Source organism: Cyprinus carpio, chromosome A7 (assembly GCF_018340385.1).
Source record: "Cyprinus carpio isolate SPL01 chromosome A7, ASM1834038v1, whole genome shotgun sequence".
In the NCBI taxonomy this organism is placed as follows: domain Eukaryota; kingdom Metazoa; phylum Chordata; class Actinopteri; order Cypriniformes; family Cyprinidae; genus Cyprinus; species Cyprinus carpio.
The window spans coordinates 24,189,134-24,202,966 of record NC_056578.1 but is presented as its reverse complement, the minus strand read 5'-3'; the positions used below and the strand labels follow the sequence as shown (position 1 = coordinate 24,202,966).

At 36.6% G+C, this 13,833-nt stretch overlaps 1 protein-coding gene across 4 annotated transcripts in view; it reads right to left on the bottom strand.

Moving 5' to 3' along the window:
* The window catches only part of LOC109112501 (limb region 1 protein homolog), a 29,954-nt gene that overhangs the window by 10,264 nt on the left and 5,857 nt on the right, over positions 1-13,833 (bottom strand). For 2 of the 4 annotated variants that reach the window (XM_042760520.1, XM_042760522.1), the window contains exons 5-10: positions 13,331-13,434; positions 7,911-8,037; positions 7,736-7,804; positions 7,331-7,395; positions 7,157-7,229; positions 2,625-2,735 (exon numbers count right to left, since the gene is read on the bottom strand). In XM_042760520.1, coding sequence (XP_042616454.1) covers positions 2,625-2,735; positions 7,157-7,229; positions 7,331-7,395; positions 7,736-7,804; positions 7,911-8,037; positions 13,331-13,434 — 549 coding nt within the window. The remainder of the gene's footprint in view (positions 1-2,624; positions 2,736-7,156; positions 7,230-7,330; positions 7,396-7,735; positions 7,805-7,910; positions 8,038-13,330; positions 13,435-13,833) is intronic. The other 2 variants (XM_042760521.1, XM_042760523.1) reach the window with 1 other exon arrangement.

The window sequence follows — 13,833 nt, the reverse complement described above, 5'->3', positions numbered from 1 at the left end:
ACCACTGTAACATTTTACAAGTTTCATGAACAAGTAATGAACAAGTTTAAATGTATTATTACATAAAATAAGATTAGTTTCAAATATTAAAATGTAGTAGTCTATGTATAAATGAACATTTCCCTAAATTAATAAATGCTGCAAAAGTATTGTCCATTGTCAGTTTCTGGAGTGCATTAATTAATGTTAACAAACTTATTGTGAAGTCTCACACATATACTTGTGTTTAAAAGTTCAGGGTCAGTAAAATTTGGATAGAAACTGATAGTTTTACTTTGCAGTGAAGCACTGTATTGATGAACCTAAGTTTGAACTTCTAAGCATAAGTCGCTTAGTTTATCGCTTCTGTGTACAGAAACACTCTGTTAGTGCAAATGAGCAAATTAACATAAAGAAAGGCCACACGTGCTGAAAACCTTCTTTCTCTGTTAGAGAATGATAGTTTGTGCAAAGTTAAGAATAAAGCTTGCCCACATTAAAGATGTTTCTAACATCTTAAATGAAGTGTTTTAGCATTGTAGAAAAACAGATTTCAGCGAGTTACTACTTTTATGATCTTGCACATATGTTTGAGCTTCTAAGCATAAAACGCTCAGTTTAGTGCTTTCTGTGAACAGTAACACTCTGTAAGGGCAACTAAGCAAATGAACAGAAAGAAAGCATGCAAGTGCTGAAAACCTTCATTCTCTGTTATAGAATGATAGTTTGTGCAAAGTTAAGACTAAAGCTTGCCCACGTTAAAGACGTTTCTAACATCTTGAAGTGTTTTAGCATTGTAGAAAAACAGATTTCAATGAGTTACTACTTTTATGATCTTGCACATATGTTTGAGCTTCTAAGCATAAAACGCTCAGTTTAGCGCTTTCCGTGTACAGAAACACTCTGTTAGTGCAAATGAGCAAATTAACATAAAGAAAGGCCACACGTGCTGAAAACCTTCTTTCTCTGTTAGAGAATGATAGTTTGTGCAAAGTTAACACTAAAGCTTGCCCACATTAAAGATGTTTCTAACATCTTTAAATAAAATGATTCAGCAATGCAGAACACAGATTTCAGTGAGATGCTAGTTTTATGATCATGCACATATGTTTGAGCTTCTAAGCATAAAACGCTCAGTTTAGCGCTTTCCGTGTACAGAAACACTCTGTTACTGCAAATGAGCAAATTAACATAAAGAAAGGCCACACGTGCTGAAAACCTTCTTTCTCTGTTAGAGAATGATAGTTTGTGCAAAGTTAACACTAAAGCTTGCCCACATTAAAGATGTTTCTAACATATTTAAATAAAATGATTCAGCAATGCAGAACACAGATTTCAGTGAGATGCTAGTTTTATGATCATGAACATATGTTTGACATTCTAAGAAAAAAACGCTCAGCTTAGCGTTTCTGTGAACAGTAACACTCTGTTAGTGCAACTAAGCAAATGAACAGAAAGAAAGGCCACAAGTGCTGAAAACATTCTTTCTCTTTTAGAAAAATATATTTTGCAAAAATAAAACAAAAAATCTCCCACACAAAAAATATTTCTAAAACATCAAAAAAAAAGTTTTATCATCATAGAAAAACAACAGATTTCAGCGAGTTACTACTTTTATGATCAAAAATAATGTGGAAAAAAGTGAGATTTGTGAAAAAAAAAAAGCTTTTATACAGTTTCCATAAAAATATTAAGCAGCACAACTGTTGACATTGATAAAAATAAGAAATGTTTCTTGTGCACCAAATATTAGAAGCATATTTCTGAAGGATCATGTGACACTGAAGACTGGAGTAATGGTTGCTGAAAATTCCAAATATACCAAAACATAAAAAAATTACATTTTAAAATATATTAAAATAGAAAAAAAAGAGAAAAAAAAAAGTAATTTTATTTGAAATTATTTCACAATTTTACTGTATTTTGACCAAAAAAAAAGCACCACTGATTAGCAAAAAGTTTTTTTTTTTTTTTTTTTTTTTAAAACATCTACAAAATCCTAAACTTGAACAATAGTGTCTAAGAACTAACTGCAGCATTTATGATAACTCATTGCTTCCCATTTCATTGGCAGTTATTTCTGGGTGAATTCCAGTAAATCCACATCTATGTAAGCATAGTTCAGAGGTTTCAGCATTTAGTTCAGAACAGTGACAAATATTGGGGCTTCTCCTGCTACACTCATCTCAATCCCAGGGTCTGTCACTCCTGTGCTGCTCTGTCCTCTACCCTCTCCTTCCCAGCATCTCTCGCTCTGATTCTGCTCTGGCTCTGAACTTGGCAGGGTTCCCTACATATGCACCATGCTGCCTCTAAATTAATGACCACACTTGGAGAGACAGCCACAATAAAGTTTGCATCACATGCCAATATCCTAAGTGCCTTTGTGGCCTTCTCTCCTTCCAACTGCTCGTCTCTCTGGAATCATTTATAAAAAGCCAAAACACAGGATGACGTCGAAAATGATACAACCATACCCTATTTGGCTTCACTCCAAATGACTGTTCACATTCAAATCTGCACACATTTTGCAACTCAACAATATTATGAGGAGTGGATGCTGCAGCCTACACATATTTGAAGCTGACAGTTCAGAATCAGAGTTTAAATTAATTTAATTAAACGTTGTTAAAAACATCTCTTACCGAGTTTGTTCCTCTGATTGCGAATGTTGTCCAGCTCTTTGTAGAGATGGTTCTGAGAGTTTGCATGGAAATAAGAGTTTGACATCATACCTGAGAAACAGAGAGGAGTAGCTTTAGAGGAAGACAGAGAGAGCAAAGAATCGAAACAAAGATACTATCATTCTGTTTACTTTGGCTTATTAAGAGCTTCTGTAAAAAGATAAAACCACTAGGAAACATCAGGGATGTGAACATAAATCAGTGGTTTGAGCATTGTTATCTTTCCTGTTACTCAAGTACCTACTTAATATAATAACATCGTTTGTCATAAAAACTGTCAAGAAAGAAAATACAATAATTTACTGAAAGTAAAAAGTGTGGAGGTAGCAGTTAAATATTGGAATGCATAAGAAGTGAGAGTGAGCTCAATGCCCAGCAGGAAGTTTATCACCACAGTTCAGCCATATTGTATATTGGAACATTTCTATTAAACCTTCTATTTTCAACACTCACTATTTTTAACTACTTTCAACATCTGCAACAATTAAGAAAATCTCATGAGCACCACACATCTGAAATCTCAAATGTGGTTAACAGCGCTGGTAAACAATGCTCTGAAAAACATACTACTGCATTAGTCCTTTAAAAAAATTATTATCATAATATATTATTAAAAAAAAAAAAACTATAAAAATAAATAAAAAATGAATGATGTAATTAAGGATTAATTACATTAAATCATTAACATGTTTATTTGTTTTGGTAAGTTTTGCCTCTAACTTTTTTTCCTCATTGTCAAAAATAGCTTATAATGAACCAAATAGGTGCACTGTTATAATGGTGATTTGTCATTTATTTTATAATGACTTATAATTGTTCCTCATACTCTGAGAGCAAAAATATTAACAACTTTGACAGGTGCATGTCTGATATGCTGGTCCAAGACCTAAAAGCTTGTCTTGTTAGTTTTTTTTTTTTTTTTTTTTTTTTTTTTCATAAGAAAATAAAGTGACGTGACAGCCAAGTATGGTGACCCATACTCAGAATTCGTGCTCTGCATTTAACCCATCCAAAGTGCACACACACAGCAGTGAACACACACACACCGTGAACACACACCCCCAGAGCAGTGGGCAGCCATTTATGCAGCGGTGCCCGGGGAGCAGTCGGGGGTTCGGTGCCTTGCTCAAGGGCACCTCAGTCATGGTATTGCCGGCCCGAGTCTCGAACCCACAACCTTAGGGTTAGGAGTCAAACTCTCTAACCATTAGGCCACGAATTTCCCCCAAAACTTGACAGTATCAGGTTGGAGTCTCAAGACAGAGAGAGAAAGGACAGGCTCCTGGAGCTATTTGTGAGTAATATTTTAAAAAGCAAAATAATGCAAAAAAAAGTTCTTGAAAAAGTAATTTAACTGAAAAGTCTGTGTGCGATGTAAATTTTGTCAACAGTGCAGTAGGTATTTAAAGTGTGGCTCAAATGGACAATGCAAAGCATTCGGCTGTTTGCGTCAGAACTGAAGTATACTTTGGGAATGCATTACCCCCAACACTAGTTGTATACTCTAACTGCAGAGTCTAGGCTAGACGTGTGCATGCTGCAACTGGTTCTGACGGAAGAGGGGACTGAGGTTTCTTCTGAACACTGAGTGAGTGTGTGTGTGTGTGTGTGTGTGTGTGTCAGGAGGTGAGAGTGAGAGGGCAAAACCAGAGAGGGGTTCTCCAGGAAAACCACAGACTTCTGTCTCATTTAGCTCTTATTTATCAGTTTCATTCTGTTTTTTTTTTTTTTCACTGTTTCAGTGGCTCGTTTGCTCCTCAAAGCAGAGGATAGGTTTGCACAGCCTCGGGGGACACACACTGGCAGATCAGCAGCAATTAGTTCAGTGTTACACCGTTACTGGCATGCAATAAAAACACAATCTTTTCACCGACATGAGGCTGAGGAGTCAATCACTTTGATCAAAATGTGATTATTGTTATGATGATTGTACACGCCCTGTCTGGTAGAGGTTCAGGTTTATAAAGAAATCTATTATAAGAAGAAAAAAAAACACAGCAGGTGTGTTCCTGATCGAGTACTTGTCCATACCAGTGATTTTTAGGGAAAATCTGTAGCCTCCAACCAAAATTGTGAGCACAATGAGATAGTAAATGTCACTATTAGCTTATCAGGACTGGATTGTTCTGCCAAACATGACTCAAGGCTGCCCAGAGGGGCTAACAAGAAGTGAGTTAAAAGTGAGAGAAAGAACAACAGTTAAGACATCTGAATGGATCAGGATCATTTTGTCAAAAGTGTTATATGGAATAACTTTTGATTTCCTGTGATTATTAATACCAATGTTTTCACACTTTAAAGTTAGAATGAAATTAAAATTCACCATCTAATTCCTAAATGCATGTTGTACTCATCTATGTTTTATTAAAAAAAAGTACCTTTTATAGTGATGTGATAGTGACGTGATGTGTAGCCAAGTATTGTGACCCATACTCGCAATTTGTGCTCTGCATTTCACCCTTCCAAGTGCACACACAGCAGTGAGTAGTAAACACACACACACCATTAAACAAAAATGTCATATGCTGGACTCAGATCATTTAGTCTGCTTAAACCCTGCCCCTTCACAATCGACTGCAGGCTTGCATTAATGTTTGAGTTCAATGTCCACATCTCATAATTCAATCAACAACCGATGGATTAAACCACCTATTCGTTTCATAATGAGTTTAACCTTTCAGAAGCTTGAAAGATACTGATATTAAAGAAAACATTTTTAATTAGGTACTGCATTTTATCATGTCTACATATTTGCAGATAAAGTTTGTTTTGTTTGTACAGTGCATTCATAAAATGATCCATAAATAACTACCCAAATTTCTTTAAAAACCTCATTCCTGATGACAAACATATGACATAATCCAATAGTTTGTTTAAATCAGCATCAGTCAATAATTTGAGAACTGCTGCTGTAACCATTTCAGGAAGATTAGAAAATTCTTGCATACAGCCCTTCAATTAAGGTGATAAAGGTGATGCTCAGTAGCAAGGGATGCTGGCAGAAGGAGAGGAGATGATATCATTGTTTTCTAAAGAAACTTCAGCCAGTTCTGCATTGCGTCAGTGGTAATTATACAAAGCAGAGAGCCATCCGGTACCGAGGAGAGTTTTTGCAAGGTCACCCTGCCACAGTGCATCTGGGCAACAGAGAAAAGCATAGCAAGAGCCAAGACAGAGGACAAACAAATGCCTGCACCCAGACTGGTATGAAAGCACACACTCAGACAAATGCACCTAAACACACCGCAGTGCATAAAAAAGCGCTCCTATGCGCACATTCATATATAGCAAAATACATACAACTACAACTGCATGTATGCATTCAGATACTTCATATTTCAAAAAAAAAAAAAAAAAAAAACAGAGATTACTTTAACCTGTATTAATGGCCGCAACATCAGCACAGTAAAGCTGACATGAGACGAAGTAGAGATCCAGATAACTGCATTAATGTAATAACTAACACCTTATTAGCCCATATCAAAGGCCTGCAATAGAGCATGTGCAGGCATGTAGGATCTAAATGAAGTTACAGTCAGATGGATAATTGTTATTAGATAGAACACAGATAAGAGAGTAAAGCAAAGTAGACAGTTTCCTCTTGAACTCTTTTCCCCCCAAGTTCACCTCAGGTTTTGCATTTAGGGGGTGAAAGAAGAAAAGAACGAAAATTCCTTAAATTCCTGATAAGGTAAATTCGTTCTCTCCTTAACGCCTGAGCGAGACCTTCCTATAACGCAGAGTTCTTGAGCTTTGCCAAAATCACATTCCACATCCCTAGTGGCCTTTTGTCACCCGAACACAGTGACTGCCAATGCACTTCACATCAAACGGCAATCATAAAAATGCGAAAATCGTTAAAACAGATTACAATTATTTTATCAGGTGTTCAAAGTAAATCCGCCTTTGGTGTCAACACTACAGAACCAAACAACCAAATGAGAGGCTATTGAAATTCATCCATGGGGTTTGAGCAACTGGGTACTATCAGTTAAGATCTAGCTTACCTCCGTGAATTCAATAGAAAAGCACATGTTCTGTGTTGACTGGCATCTGTACACTCTGTTTTGTGCTTGAGTTGAAGCAAAAGTCTAGTTTGGCTTTAAACATGAACACTTCCTGCATTGTGTGGATGTTTGAGTATGGGCATAAATGTCAGCTAAAAGAAGACGTACAAGTATGAGAAAACTTTAAAGTATATTTTTAATGATGTTTCACCAGTTACTTATCTGATTTAATCAAAATCCTGTATAGGAAACACTGGAGCACATGGGTATGATTTTTCAGATACAGGAGGGGTGAGGGAGTTAAAGAAAGTGAGAAAACATGAAGAGGTGGTTCAACAGAGGACTATTAGAACAAAATTTGTAGCAGAATAAATGCTAGAGGTTACAGATGCAAATAATCCGCTGTCATTCAGGTAATACAAAAAATAATACAAACAGGCAATAAACCTTGCATTTGCCCATCATGCAAAAAACAAAAACACTCACCATTAAGTCTACGCTCCAAGGCCTCTTCCTGCAGCTGTATACAATAAATCTGCTCATCGAGATCCTCTAAAATCTGTACAGACAGGGAAAGAGAGGGAGAGGGTGTGAAGGAGAATGATAGGGTGGATCTTTAACAAATGCATACACACACATAGACAGTGTAATAGTACTTACTGTTGGTTTAACTAGTAACTGGCCCATCACTGTGAACATGCGTGACAGTCCTACTGGAGTACACACTGATGAGATGAGACAAGAAGCTGTTTTAAACACGCACATGCTTATTTATGCTTTTCTAAAGCAAGAGTATGAATACAACCAGTGGACTAGTTCAAATTTATTTAACTTCTGTTCTGTAGCAGTGGCTGAAACAAGGAAAGGGCAATTTGAGGGAAAGTAGTGGAGGGTGATATTATTCATTTAATTTTTTAGCGTTTTAGGTCTTCATTAGCAGTGCTTAATTTTCCTCACAATTGTCATATTCTTTACTGCACTGGAAGTTACAGTGCCCACTAAGGGCTAAATACAAAAGTGATTGTGCATAGAGTTCACTGACAGCACAGTTTCATATGAACTTACTAAGCAGCAACAGGCCTCCCATCAGAGAGATGCAGGAATAGAGGTATGGCAGATAAAACTCCCATAAATCTAGAACAAGAGAACGTGACAGGCACAGTAAACCACAGATCAATACATAACTGATTATATCACATGCATGCATCCACAACTGCAGGAGGAGGGTTAAGAGACAAACCGTAGAGCGATTCCATGCTGGCGGCATCATTGTCAATGAGAGCGGACGCCACCCATACAATGCCCAGGATGAGGAGACCCAGCAGAAAGAGCATGACAAATGTCTCCAGCACTCGAGCCTTTATGCCCTGAAACCAACAAACACCCTCTTTAAAGTTTTCAAGCTTACTTATGATTGTAACTAAGAGTGATTCACAAACACACACACACACACACACACACACACACACACACACACACACACACACACACACACACACAGATTAGCAGGTGTAAATGAGGCTCTAATTGGAAATGTAGCTCTGGAAGCCCCAGGACTTCCCTATAACACTGACTCAATGTCAAGCCCCTTTCCCAACACAAAACACACACACAACAATAGGTCACCAGATGCACAAAGAAACAAATGACCTTCCTCTCTCTCATTCATTGACACACACACTTATATGAACAGTTATTACCATGTCCGGTCAGAGTTTGCGGCTAAAATGAAAAAGGTGGCTGCAACTGTCTGAGATTAACTCCAGAGGCTCATCTGGAAACTATTAGGAGTTTTTTTCTCGGTCAGTAAGTGCCTTATGTGTGGCATTTAACTCCACTTCTGATTTATTTGTTTCCCCTGAACCTACATATTGATGACGGTGGTGACTGCAAGTGTTTGTTAACTGCAACACTGTGATGAGTCTGATCTTTCACTCTGCAGAAAACACACAAATACACACAGTTCCTGGGGTCAGGAACGTTTTTTTGGGGAAGAAATTAATACTTATTCAGTAATGATGCATTAAATATATCATGGAAGCAATATGACTTGTTTTCAACATTAAAAATAATTAGAAATGTTTTTTGAACAGCAAATCAGGATATTAGAATGACTTCTGAAGAATCATAATGACTGCTGAAAATTCAGATTTGCCATTACTTGAATAAATTTTAAATTACATTTAAATAATAGAAAACTTTTTTTTGTTGTTAGTTAATTGTACTAATACACTATATTAATATTTCCCTTTATTTTTGAGTATACAAAAGCAGCCTTGGTGAATATTAGCGACTTTGTTCAAAATATTTTACCAATCTCAAACATTTGAATGGTAGCATACACGTCTATCATTCACAATGATAGTGGATACAAGTGACAAACTGAGATGCAAGCATGTACAACATTTACAAGCAGAAAATAAATCCAGAAATTACATTATTACCCTTCACCTTAAACCCAACTATCCGTTCCACACATTTTCAAGTGTCTACATATAGAAGTGTCTACTTTGTATATGTGCAGAATTTAATAGCCCTTCTTGATATTAAGAATCTAGAGCACCACCAAGTGACTTCCTGATGAACAACATCTGCCTCATATCAGACTTCCCTCAATGGACCTTGAACCTTTGATATTTGGACTGTGATTGAGCGTCTTTTAAAGAATCAGTGTTCATAACACTGAAAGTCTGCAAAAAAAAAAAAAAAAAAAAAAAAAAAAAAAAAAAAAAAAAAAAAAAAACATCTTTCTCTCTAACTAGTACAGACCTCTCAATGTATTTGGAAGCAAGAGAAGAGTTTTAAAAGTGAAGTGTTACCATTCCTGTCTGTAAGACAGAGAAAGAGACGTGGCAGAATAGCCAGAGAAGTCTTGAGCTTTTCTTTTCTTGCCCATCTAAATGTGAGCACTGCTTAATATAGTAACTCTAAAATATTCAGCATCTAGTCCTTTCCTCACACACACACACACACACACACATTATCTCTCTCTCTCGCTCTCTCTCTAATACACACACACTGCAGTATACTCTAATTGGACAGCTGCTAATATCAGGTTGACTTCCAAGAAATGGATGTATGTGTGAGAGAGAGACAAGGGGAGAAATACAGATAGATGGAAAAGCAAGTGTTTGCATTTATGCATGTTTGTTTTGTTAGTCTGATTCACCCTAAGAGGGCTCTCCCTGACCTTACACACCCTCAGTCAGCGTCAGGGTCACAAACTGCTCTCTCTCTCTCTCTCTCTCTCATTCTCCAAATGACTGTCTGCATAACAATATAAATAAATATATTAATATTAAATGTTATTAATGTTTCGTGCATCTCAATCTGAAGAAGGAAAACAAAAAGAGAGCTTTTCCCAAAGAAAAACAGAACCACTAAAAAGTCTGACTGCAGTTTCAACAAGCACAATTCTTAAGACGGATCTCAGATCTTGTACACAAAACAACAGAAATGTTCACAAACATGCAGCGTATTTCCTTTGTCCACTATGATTTCCCCTCCATGAACTACTAACTCTCATCAATAAAGGCTTAGCATAAACAGTAGTCATTACCTTCTGTTTAAGCCTGCTACACTGAAAGCAGTGTCAGAGACACAAAACAGAGCGCAGAACATGCAGGGGACATGAATCACTGTGTATCAACACACACACACACGCCATTGATGTGCCATTCTGACTAACACGTTAGAAGCCCGACAAAATGACGAGAAAACAGGATATATGACTTAAGGAAGGCACTTCAGTACTTTTGAAGTTTGTGTGTGTGTTTCATTTTCTTTTTATCCCTCTTCCTACAGTGTCACCATCTTTTTCTTGTTAGAATGAGGTGTCTAACAAATAAGACCTATGAGAACGGCTTCTGAACTAATCTGGGGTTTGTCAAGAACACAAACAGCAAGATGTTAAAAGTCAAGGAAAGGTTTAAAAGAGTGATAAAAATAAGAAATGATTCCGAAATAAACTGAAACGGCAAACAGGCAATCATTTTTCAGTGTGTTGTTAAAAGTATTAAAACACATCCACTGTGATAGTAAAATGAATACGTCCCTCTCTTCCCAGAAGAGTATGGCACAGTGCTGATGGTAGTGAACAGTGCATACGCATTCATTTGCATTCAAGTAAACCTTGCAAGAAACATCTCAATACACACAAATATTCACGCTTTCTAAGGCCTGACTATGGAGGCTATTACCCAATCCAGTGTTGCGCCTTTTCCCATCAAAATAGAGAAACTCATATGTTGTCATAGAAACGGGTATAGAATGGGGCGCAGGCAAAGTAAATACGCAGTGTCACGGCCTTAGCAAGCAAAGCCTGGGAGCCAGAATCACATCTCAAAAATAAATATCAGCCCTATTGTGGACAGACTACAAAGGAAGAGACTGCCAAACACACACACACACACACACACACACACACACAGAGACAGAGAGAGAGAGAGAGAGAGAGAAAGATGTGATCATTTTTAGCATGTTCAAGGTTCATGTCATTCCTAAGGAATCAATTAAGTGATGTCCATTTGCATAGTGATAATAACCAATAGATTTTACTAGTGCTATCACATGTGCATCGTAGAGAATTAGGAGGCCATTAGGACCTCCTCATTCGATTTTTTTTAATGTTATACTGACTGGGGAATCAGGTGCTTTCTTACTGAAATCATAATCCTGCCACCTGTTGGACAAAATCAGAACTGCAGGTCCAGGCTACACATTTATCTGTTCATCCAGAGCACCCTTACAAGCTTTATGAGCATTCAAAGGTTCGGAGTAATTAAGATTTGAAATATTTTTGAAATAAGTCTCTTATGTTCACCATGGCTGCATTTATTTGATCAAAAATTGTAATAATGTGAAATATTTTTACAATTTAAAATAACTGTTTTCTATTTTAATAGAATTTAAAATGAAGTTTATTCATATGATGGCCAAGCTATTTTTTTTTACATGATTCTTCAGATCCTTCACATGATTACATGATCCTCCAGAAATCATCCTATTATGCTGATTTGTTATTTGATATGCTTTATCATCAATGTTGAAAACCGTTGAAGCATCCAGTTCTGCAGCTGATGATTTTTTCAGGATTCTTTCATGAATAGAAAGTTCAAAAGAAAAGCATTTATTTCAAACAGAAATCTTTTGCAACATTATAAAATGTCTTTACTGACACTTTTAATCAATTTAATGCATCCCTATTGAAAAAAAAAGTATTAATTTATTTCTGTTCTTTTTTTCTTACTCATTTTTTTTAATGATTGTGTATCATGGTTTCCACAATAATAATAATAATAATGATAATAATAATAATAAATACTAAACAAGTGTTTTCAGTACTGATGATAAGAAATGTTTCTTGAGCAGCAAATCAGAATAATAGAATGATTTCTGAAGCATCATGTGACACTGAAGACTGGAGTAATGATGCTGAAAATTCAGATTTGCATCACAGTAATGTTACATTTAAAATGTATTCAAATATTATATGAAAATAAATTAAATATTATTAAATATATAAATATATTCAAATAGAAATTTTTTAGAAATATTTAACTATAATAATGTTTTACTATATTTTGGATCAAATAAATGCAGACTTGGTGAGCATAAGAGAGAGAAAGCAATTCTGTCACACACTTTCCTTCCCGACAGATATTTTTGGTTTTGGTTATTACATTTGATGAAGTACTAATACAAACACTGCCCCATAAAAAGCACCAGTTACAGCTCTCACAAGCTTTTAACAAACTAGCCAGTTTCATTTCCTCCAGTTACTGAATGTAATTTGCCATATATATGTCCCCGTTTAACCATCTAACATGGAGACTGGCACAAGCAGGCCTTTTGACTTTATACTTAAAAAGAAAACATGAAATCTTGCTTTTATGGGCTTCTGCGGTTGACGACTTAACCCTTCCCTGAATCAGCGGGGGGCTTTCATACAAGCGGCAGTTTCTGATCATTTCCTGTCTTTTGCTACACATGCGCACATTCTGAGACGTGTAGGCCAACATAAAGCAGTGCTTCCCTCTCTCCTGTGTTTCTGGTTGATCAATGGCCAGAAACAGTCATGGTGCAAATGAGACAAAATGAAGCAGTACGCCTCGCTCCCGTACAAATGAGTGCAGCCCTCATAAACTACAGTAGCAACTAATCTTTATGTAGCTTTGCCAGAAGAGACATAAACCAGGAGCGACATCAAACTGTGATGAGAGTAAGACAGAGGGCAATTTGATGCATCCCCTCCCACCCTTTCATTTTCATCCGCACGCTCTATTGTGACAGTGTGGGTTTACTGGTTTATGGTCTCCATGAGCACCGGTGACAGCCCTTCTTTGAGTAACTAATGACAAGGTTTAATGAGTTGAAGAATTAAGACCGCTCTGCTTTTGAACTTTTTTTATTTTTAGGGTGGGGGAGTGGCTGAAATCAAAAGGGTCACACATAAAACTGTGTGTGTGTGTGTGTGTGTGTGTGTGTTTGGCCAAGCGAGGGTGAGTAAGTGCACAGACCTAGGTGTGCTGGGAGTACTGGTTTGTACAAATGTGTAAAAATGCCTTTAGCATCTTATGTGTCCTTGAAATTCATGTGTACATAATATAATCACAAAGCCTCAAGCTTGAAGAAAACACACAACTGCACATGACCACATACCTTTTTCGAACCGGCAAAGCCCTCAGATTCCAGAAAGAAGTAGGCAAAAGGCATCAGCACAAAGAGACAGAGATTTGAGAAAAGGGACACCAGGTTCCACAGGCCTGAGGAAAGATAAATCAGTTCATTCAACTTTCATTTCATTTCAACTTTAAGCTCAGCTACCTAACCTGATCAATATAATTTACATAATAACAGCAATTGGATAACAATCCCCCTATCCCTTGTTCATTAAATATTTTGTCTAATTTGATTATAGTTGGTATGGTTTGACACATTTAAATTGATTCCACAGATTTTTTCCTCCAAAACAAATTAATTTAAAAAGTTCAAGAATCAAACTTCTAGTCTTAATTTTTTTCCAAACCCCAAACATTCTCATATAAAACAACCGAAAAAACTGGGTCCCACTTTATATTAAGTGGCCTTTACCACTATGTACTCACATTTAAATTAATAATTTGGTACAATGCACTTATTGTGTACATGGATGTTTTTACATT